General features: G+C 39.1%; 1 protein-coding gene across 1 annotated transcript in view; it reads left to right on the forward strand.

Moving 5' to 3' along the window:
* Nucleotides 1–13,137, forward strand: part of MAN1A2 (mannosidase alpha class 1A member 2) — a 145,575-nt gene that overhangs the window by 30,232 nt on the left and 102,206 nt on the right. Inside the window, exon 2 of the mRNA XM_080347010.1 lies at nt 2,113–2,368. Within this exon, the coding sequence (XP_080203136.1) occupies nt 2,113–2,368 (256 nt within the window). The remainder of the gene's footprint in view (nt 1–2,112; nt 2,369–13,137) is intronic.

Raw genomic sequence — 13,137 nt, forward strand, 5'->3', positions numbered from 1 at the left:
TGCTACTATAACTTTTTTAAATGCAAACCTAATAGCACTTCAGAAAAGTGTAAGGGCTAATAAACCACGTTTTGTATAACAGTGCATTTTGCTGAGACAATTTATGTCATATTGCCATTGTCTCCCACTGCATGCTATGCACATTGGCCTGTAAACTGGGCAGTCATTTTCTGGATGATATCAAGTGATGTCAGACTTTGTCAAATTGAGAATAAATTGTGAGCCTGAAAAAAAGGCTCTGTTTGAGCTTTTAAGCCTGTGCTAAAGACTGGAGCAAAGAGGTATATAAATTTTAAGTCAAAAATATACTGGATGAGATACCAGCCAGGGCTAGTTGCATGGGGGGAGCAGTTTGAACTGTGAATTTGTGGAACTAAGACTTGTTTTTTTACACTTTGACTTAGAGAATCAGTTCTCCTCAGGCGGAGGACTGTATCAGTCATAAACCTTGCACAAGATGGACTGGTCTGGTAGGATTGCTCTGATCCTATTGTGTCATAACTCTGTGCAAGTTGTTCATGTTAGCTTAATTCTTTGTCTTTTTTTGGAAAGGTGAAACAGTGCTCTGTAATAGACATGACAGGATCTTGATCTGTGAGATGAATAAAAACAGTTCTACTATGCTTGCAAAGTCCAGTAAGATCTGTCCATAACCCCAAATATTCCAACACAGCACCTCAGTGAGTTACTTAGAATTTGTTTGAATCTCTGGAAGTGTCATCGGTTTATCATAAACTTTGTCCAATGTTTTTAATAACCTTTGTAGGAAAAATATCTGAATTTAAATATGTAAGTTCATTCATGTTTTTATTGTCAATGTTTGGTTAACAGTTGCCAATCTTCTGATTTTTTTTATTTTTTTATTTTTTCTTTTTTTTCCCCTGTAAACTTTGGTTTGGCTTTTAATTGCAGTCAGACTAGATGGTCGCTGTAGGTCCCTTCCAACTGTCAATTATATTGTAATTCTCACTGATCCTTTTCATTGGTATGTTTTCAGTATTCTGGAAAAAAAATGTGATATGGGTCAAGTGGCACAGTTCCTTGTAAAAGCAGTTATGCCAAGCTTGATACTTGCTGCTTGTCTTCTTTCTTTTCCATTATCTACCATCTTCTTCTTATGCTTTTTGAGGAAAAAGTAGGAAGAAACAGGGAGGGATTGTTTGTTTGTTTTTTAACTAAGACTTATTTTAAATCCCTGCAACTATATTGGCTTATGTTAGTCATTGAACAACTGTATATTTAAAGAAGCCTGAAAAGGGTGTGTTGAGTCTGTGTATCTTTATGATGCCCTGAAATATTTTGAGACTGGAGTGAAACATTTTTGTTTCTTGTTAGAATAACCTGTTGTTTAACCCAGGTTTTAAAAAACATCACTCTTCATTTTGTGTGTGAATCTCAAAACTTTTACTGATCATTAAAGATCACAATGAAGGATTGAGCCTAGAACTAAGATTATGTTGGTTTTGTTGACAGTGAGTTTCAAATCATGCTTTACTAAAAGTGCTTATGTTCCTAAATGGCTTTATAATTAACTTTGAACTTGTGAGGTTTATGGACTGTACTGATTGGAACAACGAGTTCTGAATTCAAGACAAAACATGCTGTAATGTAGTTTGCAGCTATTGCAGCTCACACTTCATTGCTAAAAAAGGGGTGACTTTTTTGTAGTAGTTATTACTTCAGATGTGACAAGTTTTCGTACTGTCTATTTATTGTGCAGAAGGTGAGGAACAGCATTCCTTCTGCGTTTTTGTTTTTAACTGAATGATTGCTAGATGTGCCTGTGCATGCATCCTGTAATTGAAATACAGAATGTAGAGCTTTTCCTTTCTAACTTCTCAAGCAGACAAGCAAAGGTGCTAAGATATAATCTAGAAAACCCTTATGATACATTTTTCTACTGTAGTGTTGGTGATGTGTGTGCTGTCCTTTTGGAGTTCATGGCAAAAATAGTTTAGAATTGTGCACTAACATAATTCACTAAGCTTGTCTGAATCACTAGAATTACTTAGAGTAAACAATTTGGGAGGTGGCTTCTGTTTTGAAGCTGCAGTTTGTTTATAAGCAATGTGTTTTTAGTAATGAGATGCTGACTAGCATTTGTGTCTCTAGAGAAGAAGAGGAACGTCTGAGAAATAAGATCCGAGCAGATCATGAAAAGGCTCTGGAAGAAGCTAAGGAGAAATTGAAGAAATCGCGTGATGAGATTCAAGCTGAGATTCAGACAGAAAAGAACAAAGTAGTACAAGAGCTGAAAAAGAAAGACAGCAAGCCACTGCCCGCTGTTCCTTTACCAAATCTTATAGGGATAAACAGTGGAGAACCAGCAGACCCGGATATCCGAGAGAAGAGAAACAAAATCAAAGAGGTAAAAATCATGATTATGTGGTCCTATGTGTTCTTGTTATTTATATGATGTTAAACTACTGTTATGAATTATATTAAAAAGAAAAGACAAACAGGACTACAAATCTTTTTAATAACAGTAAACCCAAAGTGCACATCAAGTACTAATGAGCATCAGCATTATTGCGTGTGTTTTTTTTTTTTTTTCCTGGTGGTGTGGTGTTAATATTTTACTGGATAGCAACTTAGGTATGATTTTAAGGATTTCTTCAACTTAATCATATGGGTGGAAACTGAGTTTATTGTTAACACACGAAACAGCAGTAAGTGCATCTTTAAAGCAGAGCCTGACTTTGTCAGGTTCCATTCAAAGAATGGGATATGTTAGTATGTCACAAGATATTTTAAAATATTTAAGAAGTGCATTGAAAACACAGGAAAAAATTAACTTCTGCTAGAAGTTACAACCTGCCAAATTATGACATGCTTTTCAAAATAAGTTTTAAGTGGGTCTGAAAAACTAGGAGTCGTTTAAGGAGATTGCCTCATTTACCTGTAAAACATTCAAACTAAAATGCTGGCTTAGGCTTTTGGTTCTGTGGCAGCCTGTGCTATGGGAATTGCTGTTTCTGGTCCTATCCTTTCCATTCCTGGTTGGCCATGAGATTCACTGCCCTCTTTTGCCCTGGTGATGCCTGCTCCTATTATTATTGCCAGGCATTTTTGAGTCTGTACTTTGAACTAGTATGGCAGAAACATTGTAGGGGCTCTTTGGCTCTTTTTCTTTGGCTCTTTTTTTTTTTTTTTTTTCCCTTCCTCCTTCTTCTTCAATGTGGTTAGTTTTATGCCTAAAAATCAGGTTAGCAATTAGGAATAGTTTAGGCCAGAGGTAGACAAGCACAGGCTCTGTTATTAAAGAACATCCAGGAGCAAAATCTTATTTTAAACTGTAATTTGAGTTTAGTTATCTCATAAAACCAAACAAAAATAAGTCAGTCATACACCTGTCCTTGTAATACAGAGGAGTTGCAGCTGGAGTATGTGCCATGCTGTGGGTAGATCATCCAAGTGGGAATTTTACTTTGAATATTAATGATGACTAGATAAAATTCACTCTTATCAAATAATGAACAACTGCTTATGATACATGAGTGATACAGCGTGAAGCTGTATCACTATTTGAATTGCTCAAGTGGCAAATCCTTCCCGAGAAGGTGTGACTACTGCAGAAGCACTTTTGACTGAGAGGCTTTGTGTGGGATATCAGACCCCCTTGATCCTGCTTGGTTAGGGCTGTTCCCCAAAGAACAGCACTGAACTGTGGATTTCAAAAGGCTTTACTGCTTTTCAAAATTTTGTCCTCAAACATTTTCAGTGAAAAAATACTCTTGCTTTTCAAAATATCTTTTCTAGGGTGAAGATGAATGGTGGATGTTATGGTCACGTAGTTGTCAACACTTTTTATTTTAACTACGGAGTACTGTATTTAAATGCCTTTGAGTCTGCCACTGGTGAATTTAATGTGTAGAATAAAATTGAGTTGACAAGTAGTGTGAAATTACTGAGCACAGTTAACAGTGAAGAACTAGTTGAAAGAAATATTCAACTAAAGTTCCTATAGATCGAGCCTGGAATTGGAGGGAGGGTTGAAAATTAGTGTTTGTGTTTCTGAGGTTGTTTGGTCAGAATGTAGACCGAGAGGAGATGAGAAGCTATAGGTTAATACAGAATGGCAATTTTCTTGGTGACATGAATAGGTAATAAAGTTTGGACAACTCTTGCTGATCTAAACCTGAATGTATAGCTATTTGTGAGTAAGGAATGCTTAGCTGCAATTGCTACAAATCTCGTGCTGTAAAAGGCTCTTTCCGTTTTTGTTGTTTGTGGTTTGTTTTTTTTTTTTTGTGATCAGCCTGCATGTGAGTCACACCGATAAGCACTTATTTTTAATTGTGTAACTTATTGATGGCTCATAGTGTGATTTCTGTAGTGTAGGATTTCAAAGCCACACCAAACATTTTATGGGACTATTGTTTTAGGTGGGTGAGTATTTCAGTTAAGATAATCATACCTTTGTACTAAACAGTGACCACTGTGCTTGACCAGTCCAAGGTCATATTAGCATGACTGAACTTTGTTGTGTGAATTGCCTTCAGTGGGTCAGTCTTGTTAGTACCATGGCTATCAAGTAATCTTCAGAATATTTAAATTCTTCGATGCAGGGTAACAGGTCATTCCTTCTATAGCTAGGTGCATGAGGAGGTAGAATACAGGAGTGGAAGGTCTGCTAGTGAGAATGGACAAATGATAATGCTGAAGGACCTGTTGTTGGTACCTTGTCATTTTTGTTTGGCCTCTGTTTCTATCTCTGGATTTTGACATTTGCTGTGTTGCAATGGCTGAGATAAAACATGTATCAACAGTGTCAGAAGAATAGTATTTTGTCTGAAACCTGTTTTTGAAAGCATCAGATGTATCACAGAAGACTGCAGTGATTCCAGAGATTCAAAGTGCATTTTGAAATATGCTATGATCATTGCCAAGGTCATCTTTCACTTTTTTGTAACCAGTGTAGACTAATAATCTTTGTAGGTGAAACACAGACCTAGCAGAAGTAGGACAAGTTCTAGGAGACTATATCTCTAACATAGGTCTGCATCTAGCACTTTTGAAATGCAGGACATTATCACTGCCTGGACTGAGACTGAAAAAAACCACAGAGAAACTCCTAGCTCTTTGCAGGCTGTGTATCTGGCTTCAAAATTCTAGGTAGTCCTCAGAAGACATTTGGCTCATGCTTTGGTTTACTTTGAAGTGTCCTGATGCATATTTGAGGAACTTCATTCTTACAGAACAGATTTAGACTGCTTAAACTGACAAAATGAGTGAGTTTATATTTTGCCTAGTATCAAACAGTGAAAAGCTATCTAGAACTGTTCTGACTACTGGGGACAATTTGTAACATTCACATGACTCTCTACAACTGGGAGAAAGACCAAAACCCTTCAAACAGGGATCTCATTTCTATCATTTTTACAGAAAATGTATTACTACTTTTTCTTTCTGAAGAAAAATGTGGTGAAGTCTTTATGAACAGTTCTTTGTATAAAAAATGATTTTGCAGTACTTCTAAAGTATTATTTTTAAGAAATGCTATTTAAAAAAGAATTTATTTTTTTAAAGTGCATAGAAATTAAAAAAGTTGTGTAATGTTCTTGAGAGCTCTGTAAAGCATTTGAAAGCTTTGTATAATAGGAATGTTTACTGGGCACAGAGATGGAGGCTTCCTAAGGTCATGGAATAAACCAGGAGCAGAATCGGTGTCACTTGGTTTTGGTTTTGTGTGTCTCTGGTTTTCGTAGTTATATTTACTGTATCCTCAACTGTAACTAATTCACATAATTGTTTAATTTGTATGTATTCTTTTAACAAAATATTAATTCAGTTATTTTAATAAGGACCATGGTGGATTATTTTAGATACACAGTAACAACTTTGAGAAGTAAAGGTTTTCTTCCTACTTACCGTATATGCTTTGAAGCACTTCTCTAGTATATTAGTTTGCTAAGTAGTATTTTAATAATAAACACATCTGATAATTTGTCTTGCTGGTACACTTTAGCTTTTCATTAGTATTTAAAAAAAAAAAAGAAGTCACTAAAATATTAAGTGGAAGATGAGAAAATGTTTTAGAGTAGATGTAACTTGTGTAATTTTCAAAAAAGATTTTAAGATATGTCTTACTTTTGTGGTTAATGGAAAGGAATTAAGAAAAGAACCCCTCATCTCTTGGAAGTAATTGGCTTCTTTTAAGTTAAATTAGATAGACTTGCATGAGTACTAGGAATTTTTGGCACTTAATTTCTATTATTTATGTATTTAAATGGTGTTCAGAATATATATTTTCTTCTGCAGTTTAAGTGTAATCATTACAGATAGTTTGGGGGTTTTTTCTTAATTAATTCTGTCTCCTTGAGGAGTTAAATTTTACTCAGTCAAATAAGGAGAATTTTCTTAGCCTGAACCCTGAATAAGGTCAAAAGGATTTCTTAAATTTAAGCCCAGCATTTCACAGTATTGCCTTACTGCCAACATTCATTATTGATACTTGTTAAGATACAGTGTTTCACCCAATAATGGCACTAATCCCTTGCAGGATATTCTATATATACCTTCTTCTAAACATTTAAATGTTTATTTTGAGACTTTAGGTTGTTGAATCCAGGAATGTTTGGCTGTTGAAATTATGGTTGTGTGTTTTGTATACAAGTCAGTATGCATTGTACTGCATACAGTATTGGTTTTGCATTTGTACTGACTACAGAGTTCAGGGATGCAGGGGCCTGGGTGATGGTCTTCTTGATCCCACCAGTAAGGGGAAAGAGTGTGAGGAGAAGGGGTACTGGGAATGCATGTCAGCAGTTGTTTGTGGAACTTGTGTTGACTACAGAGCTTTGGGTTCTGTTACTGTGGGACTCTGTCCATAGGGTCTGCCTGGGAGAGATGGGATCGGATCTACCTCGCACATGCAGGACAAAGGCATCTTTGCCAGCAGGATGGCTGACCTTGTAAGGGGGGCTTTGAACTGGGAGTGATGGGGGAGAAAGACACTAACCAAGCAGCCCTGTGAGGGAGTGACTGACAGGGCAGACGAGCAAAGGGCCTGCAGTGATGTGACAGAAAGAGATCACAAAATCAGCAAAACAGAGCTTAAGCAGGGTTACCTCTAGCACTTGCATATAAGCAAGGAGGTGCCAGCAAGGCACCATTTTGGAGAAATCCCTAAAACCTTTTCTGAGAGGTCAGCATGCCTGGGTACCTCTCTGAAGTGCATGTGCAATAACGCATGTGGCATGGGGACTACACATGATGAGTCAGAGATCTGTGTGCATTTGCAGGGCTGTGATGTTGTTGAGATCATGGAGATGTGGTAAGATGACTTTCATGACTGCAGTGTTGCATTGGAGAGGGATAGAGACTCCTTAAGAAGACTAGGCCAGAAAAATGAGGGGGTGATGTTGCCTTTTATGTGAGAGAGCAGCAGTAATCCCTGGAGCTCTGCCTGGGGATGGATGATGAACCACCAAGAGCTTATGGGTAAGGATTAAAGAGCAGACTGGTATGGGTGGCACTGTAGTTTGTGTCTGCCATGAACCCCCTGACAAGGAATAACAAATGAATGAGGTGCTCTACAGGCAGACTGGAGCAGCATCATGTTTGCAGGCCCTGGCCTTCATGGAGGACTACAACCAGCTCAGTATCTGCTGGAGGCGCAACCTAGCAGGGTATAATGAATGCAAAAGTTTCTTGGCGTGTATTGACACCAAATTATTCCTCCAAATGAGTAGTGTGGGCAATGAGGACAGATGCTCTGCTAAACCTCATATGAAGTAGGAGGGGTTTATTTGGGATGTGAACTTCAAAGGCAGCCTTTTGCTGTAGGGTCCATGGGATCATAGAGTTTAGGATCCTGAAAGGAGAGAGAAGTGCAAAAAGCAAGCCCACAGGCCTGAACTTTAGGAGAGCAGACTTTGGCTTCTTCAAAGATCTGTTTCATGGAGTCCTTTGGGATAAGGCTCTGGAGGGAGGAGAGGCCCAAGAAAAGCTGGTTAATATTGAAGGATCACTTTGACCAAGCTCAAGAGCAGTACATCCCAATGAGCAGAAAGTCAAGCAAAAATGCCAGGAGCTCTGTCAAAACTCTGATGCAGAAAGGAAGCATATACAATGTGGAAGCAGGGACAGTTAACCTGGGAGTAATACAGAGGTATTGTCTGAGCTTACAGAGATGAAGTTAGGAAAGCCAAAGCCTGACTGCAAGTGAATCTGGCAACAGATGTCAAAGGCAACATAAAGGGCTTCTATAAGTACACAGCTGACAAAAGGAAGGTTGAAGAATATGTGAGCCTGCTGCTCAAGGAGGCAGGGGACCTGGTGACATAGGGCATAAAAGAAACTGAGGTTCTTTTTTGCCACAGCCTGGACTGACAAGACTGGCCTTCAGGAATCCCAGGCCCTGGTGACGGCTGAGAAAGTCTGAAGCAAGAAAGTCATACCCTTGGTGGAAGAGTAGCAGGTGGAGGAATACTTAAGCAAACTGTACATACATAAGACTATGGGCCATGATGGGATGTACCCAGAAGTGCTGAGAGAGGTGGCTGATGTCATTGCAAGACCTCTTGATAATATTTGAAATATCATGGTGATTAGGGGAAGTGCCTGAAGACTGGAGGAAAGCAAATATCATTCCTTTCTTCAAGAAGGAGGACCCAGGGAACTACAGGCTGATCAGCCTTATCTCTATTCCTGGGAAGATGATGCAGCAGCTAATCCTGGAAACTATCGCCAGGCCTAGGAGCAAGAAAGTGATTTGGAGTAGCCAGCATGGATTGACAAAGGGAAGGTAATGGTCCACCTGCTTGATAAACTTGTACATTGAAATGACTGGCTTTGTAGATGAGGGTGAGTAGTGGGTATTGTCTGGCTAGATTATGGTAAGGTTTTTGGCACTGTCTGCAGTAAAATCCTCTCAGAGAAGCTGAGAAAGTATGAGCTGAATAAGCAGACAGTGAGGTGGGTTAAAAACTGGCTGAATGGCTGAGCCCAAAGTGTGGTGATCAGTTGTCTGAAGTCTATTTTGAGGCCAGTAACTAGTGGTGTACCCCAGGGGTCAATACTGGGTCAAATCCAGTTCATATCTTCATTGATGATCTGGATGGTGGAGCAGAATATACCCTCAGCAAGTCACCTGGTGACACAAAATTGCAGGGGAGTGGTTGATATGCCAGAGCATTGTGCTGCCACCCAGAGGGACCTCAACAAGCTGGAGAAAGGGGCTGGCTGTCATGCAGTTTAACAAGGGTACATGCAAAGTCCTTCACCTTGGGAGGAACAACCCCATGCACCAAAATATGCTGGAGGCCACCCTACTGGAAAACACCTTTGTAAAGGAGGACTTGGGGGTTCTGGTGGACACAAGTTGAACATGAGCCCTTGCAGCGAAGGGCTAGTTGTATGCTGGGCTCCATTAGACAAAATATTGCCAGCAGGTCAAGGGAGGTGATCCTTTCTCTTTACTCAGCGCTGGTGAAGTCCCACCTGGAGTGCTCTGTCCAGTTCTAGGGTACCCAGTATGGGAGAGATATTGGCATACTGCAGAGTCCAGCAAAGGGCCACAAAGATGGTTAAGGAGCTGGAGCATCTCTCATCTGAGGAAAGGTTGAGAGAGCTGGGATTGTTTGTCCTGGACAAGAGAAGGCTTAGGGCGATCTTACCAATGTATATAATAGCTGAAGAGAGCGTGCAAGGAGGACAGGGCCAGGCTCTTCTGAGTGGTGCCTAGGGACAGGACAAGAAGCAAATGGCATAAACTGAACCACACAGGAGGCTCTATCTGAACATTGGAAATCCTTGTTTACCGTGAGGGTGACTAAGCAGTGGAGCTGGTTGCCCAGCAGTTGTAGAGTCTCCCTCCTTGGATGTATTCACAGGATGACTGGACATGGACCTGGGCAGCCTGTTCCAGGTTACCTTGCTTGAGGGGGAGGTTGGACCAGATGACCTGCAGAGGTGACAGGATGTTTCTTGGCTAAGCCTGTCAACTGCACAAAAGCTTCTCCAGAATGTTAAATAAGTGCAGTTAAATAAATTGAAGAGTCAAATAGTTTTTATGTTTTAGGTTTCAAAGACAGACTGGCAAATCCAAGTTTTTTGTTCTACTGCTTGTTCTGTATTGTTGTGATAGACAGTCATGTAATTTGGCAGTGCTCATTGTACATTGACTTTTTTTATTAGGTTGGTGCAAAAGTAATTGCAGTTTTGGACCATGAATTTTAAATTGTTACAACTAGGCTTAAACACATCTTCTTAAATTAAAATAGGAACTATTACAGTCAACACATTTTGCCAACAAGAAATAAGTTTGTTTATTCCTGTTGCATAAAAATATGTGATTTGGAATTTGATGAACTCTTGGAAAGCATTTTCTGCATCCTGCTGGTTGTGGAAGCGTTTTTCTTGCAAAAAATCGAGGTGCTAGAGGAAGTGATAGTCAGTTGGTGAGAGGTCAGGTGAATGCATCAGATGAGGTAAAACTTCATAGCCCAATTCGTTCAACTTTTGAAGCACTGGCTGTGTGACATGCAGTCGGGTGTTGTCAGGGGGAAGAGCTGGGCCCTTCCTTCAGCTGCAGGCAGTGCAGTTTTTGCTGCATCTCATCAATTTGCTGAGCGTCTGTCAAAGAGGGAATGGTTTAACTAGGATTCAGAAATCTGGGGAGGTTCAGAATAGCAGCAGACCACCAAACAATAACCGTGACCTTTTTTTGGTGCAAGTTTGGCTTTGGGAAGAGCTTTTAATGGTTTTTCTCAGTTCAACCAATGAAGCTGATCGTTTCCAGTTGTCGTATAAAATCCACTTCTCATCACACGTCACAATCTGATCGAGAAATGGTTTGTTGCATAGAATGATAAAAGATGCCACTTCAACTTTTTTTGAATTTTTGGTCACCTCATAAGGCACCAACTTATCGAGCTTTATCACCTTTCTAATTTGCTTCAAATGCTGAACAACTGTAGAATGGTTGAGGTTGAGTTCTTCAGCTACTTCTTGTGTAGTTGTAAGAGGATGAGTTTTGATGATTGTTCTCAGCTGGTTGTTGTCAACTTCCAATGGCTGACCACTATGCTCCTCATCTTCAATGTTCTTGTCTCCTTTACAAAACTTCTGTAACCACCACTGCACTGTGCGTTCTTTAGCAGTTCCTGGACTAAATGCATTGTTGATGTTGCGAGTTGTCTCCACTGCTTTACAACCCATTTTGAACTCAAATAATAAAATCACTTGAATTGGCTTTTTGTCTAACATCATTTCCATAGTCTAAAATAACTATAAAATAAACAGCAGGTAGTAAGTCAGTAGCAAAAAAACATAAACCGAGAAAAGTGCATTAAAATGATGTATAAAATAACCACAATTATTAAAGAATGTATTTCAGTATCAAACAGCAAATTTCAGCAATGCAAAAACTGGCTACTTTTGCACCAACCTAATAATTCAGCTCCAAGAAGGTGTGGTGTTCACACAAGCTAGAGTTGTGAAGTAACTGAAACTGCTGGCTGTAATCATGCTTGCTTCCTGTGCAGTTTAAAAGCTGTTATGAGTCTAGTTTAATAGTTTAAAACTAATTTAATAGTTTAATGAGATGGGATAACAAGGAGAGATCTTAGTACTTTCTGGTAAGCTGTTTTCAACACACCCAAACTTTTGTTATGTTCCTGCTTGTCATGGCTTTCTGGTAAAAAGTGGAGAAAGACACTTAAGCAAAAGTTGTTGTGAAATGGGCATCCAGGGAGCATAGGGACCACAGTTAAAGATCACTTGCTACATCTGACACCCGCGGGATGAGTCGCTCTTAAGTTCAGATGCTTTGCACAAGTGAGGAACAAGGTTCTGTCTGGGAAGCTGGGGATGTTCTGACTTGAGCGAACTTACAGTGACATTCAGCAAAATGTTTGTTGTATCCTCTTCTAAAATGGGACTTCTGGTATGTTGCCTTTTAGAAGGGAAAGTAGAAGGATAGTTTATTTAATATTAGTGGGGGCAATTTTGGAAATACTTTCAGAAATGTGCCAAGAAGAGAAGTGATTAAAACACTTTCATCATGTGCTCTGGATGATGCTCAAGAGACTGCTAATAATGTTGAAAAGTAACAAATTGTTCAAGTTGTTTTATAAGCAGCAAAACCAGTGGTTCCCTGTGGATTTTTGATCTAAATCCCCTTACACCACCCTGTGTTCCTCATGCACACATTGTGAACACCCTCTTACCTTCCTCTTTGACTGCATGAGTTGCGATGTGTTCTGTGCTCTGTTTAGAGCTACCTGCATGCTAAATGCTGCCCCTCTGAATGAGTGAAGTGTTGGATTATAGCTGCTTTCCTCTCAGTTGGGGTACTAATTTGTGTCTGTCTAACTTACCTAGCCATAGATTTTATTTTTTTTCCTCTCCCTCCCTTGCCCCATTCCTACCCAAAGTAGAGGTCTCAGGTATCTGGTTCTTTCAAGTCTGTAAAATCAGGTTTGAAATGAGAAAATGGATTCAAAGGCTACTGCAAATGTACGTGGCAAATGACAGATGTGCAGACAAGATTGCATAAGCCTTATTCTCTTAAGAAACAAGGTTAAAACTAATTGTGTCCTTTTACCTGATTTCTGTTTTGTGTGCTTATTGAGAAAAGAGCTGCACAGAAGAAAGAAAGACTTAATCATGTAGTGGTCTTTCTATGCTGCATAACTATTCTTTTCATAGTTACTATTCATACAACTTCCACTGCTAACTTCATTTTATATTTTTTTAATTGCAGTATTTCTGATCTAGCCAAATAGGCTGCCTTCTGTGACTGTGGGATGTTATTCAGCATCTAAAACCAATTTAGAACAATTTAATCATTGCTAGCACTTTACAGTCTTTGTTCTCTGGGTCAAAATTACTTAGACTTCTGCTTGGTTAGGACATCAGTTTTTAATAATAGATGTCTATTGTGTTAAGAGTTTTGCATAGTATTTTGTAGCTCACTGCTCCTGGCTTTGATCTCAGTAAAAATGAAGCACAATAAGTATTGTGACCTATCTTTCAGTATATAAGACAACACTCCCTGTGGTGTATGTCTGTACAGAATAAACATACACACACAGATTTTATATATGTGTGTATACAAAAATGTTTATATATAAATGTATACACAGATTGTTTATTAAGTGATTCTGTTTGCACACTATTTGGATTATTCTA

The sequence above is a fragment of the Nesoenas mayeri genome (assembly GCF_963082525.1).
Source record: "Nesoenas mayeri genome assembly, chromosome: 1".
Taxonomy (NCBI): domain Eukaryota; kingdom Metazoa; phylum Chordata; class Aves; order Columbiformes; family Columbidae; genus Nesoenas; species Nesoenas mayeri.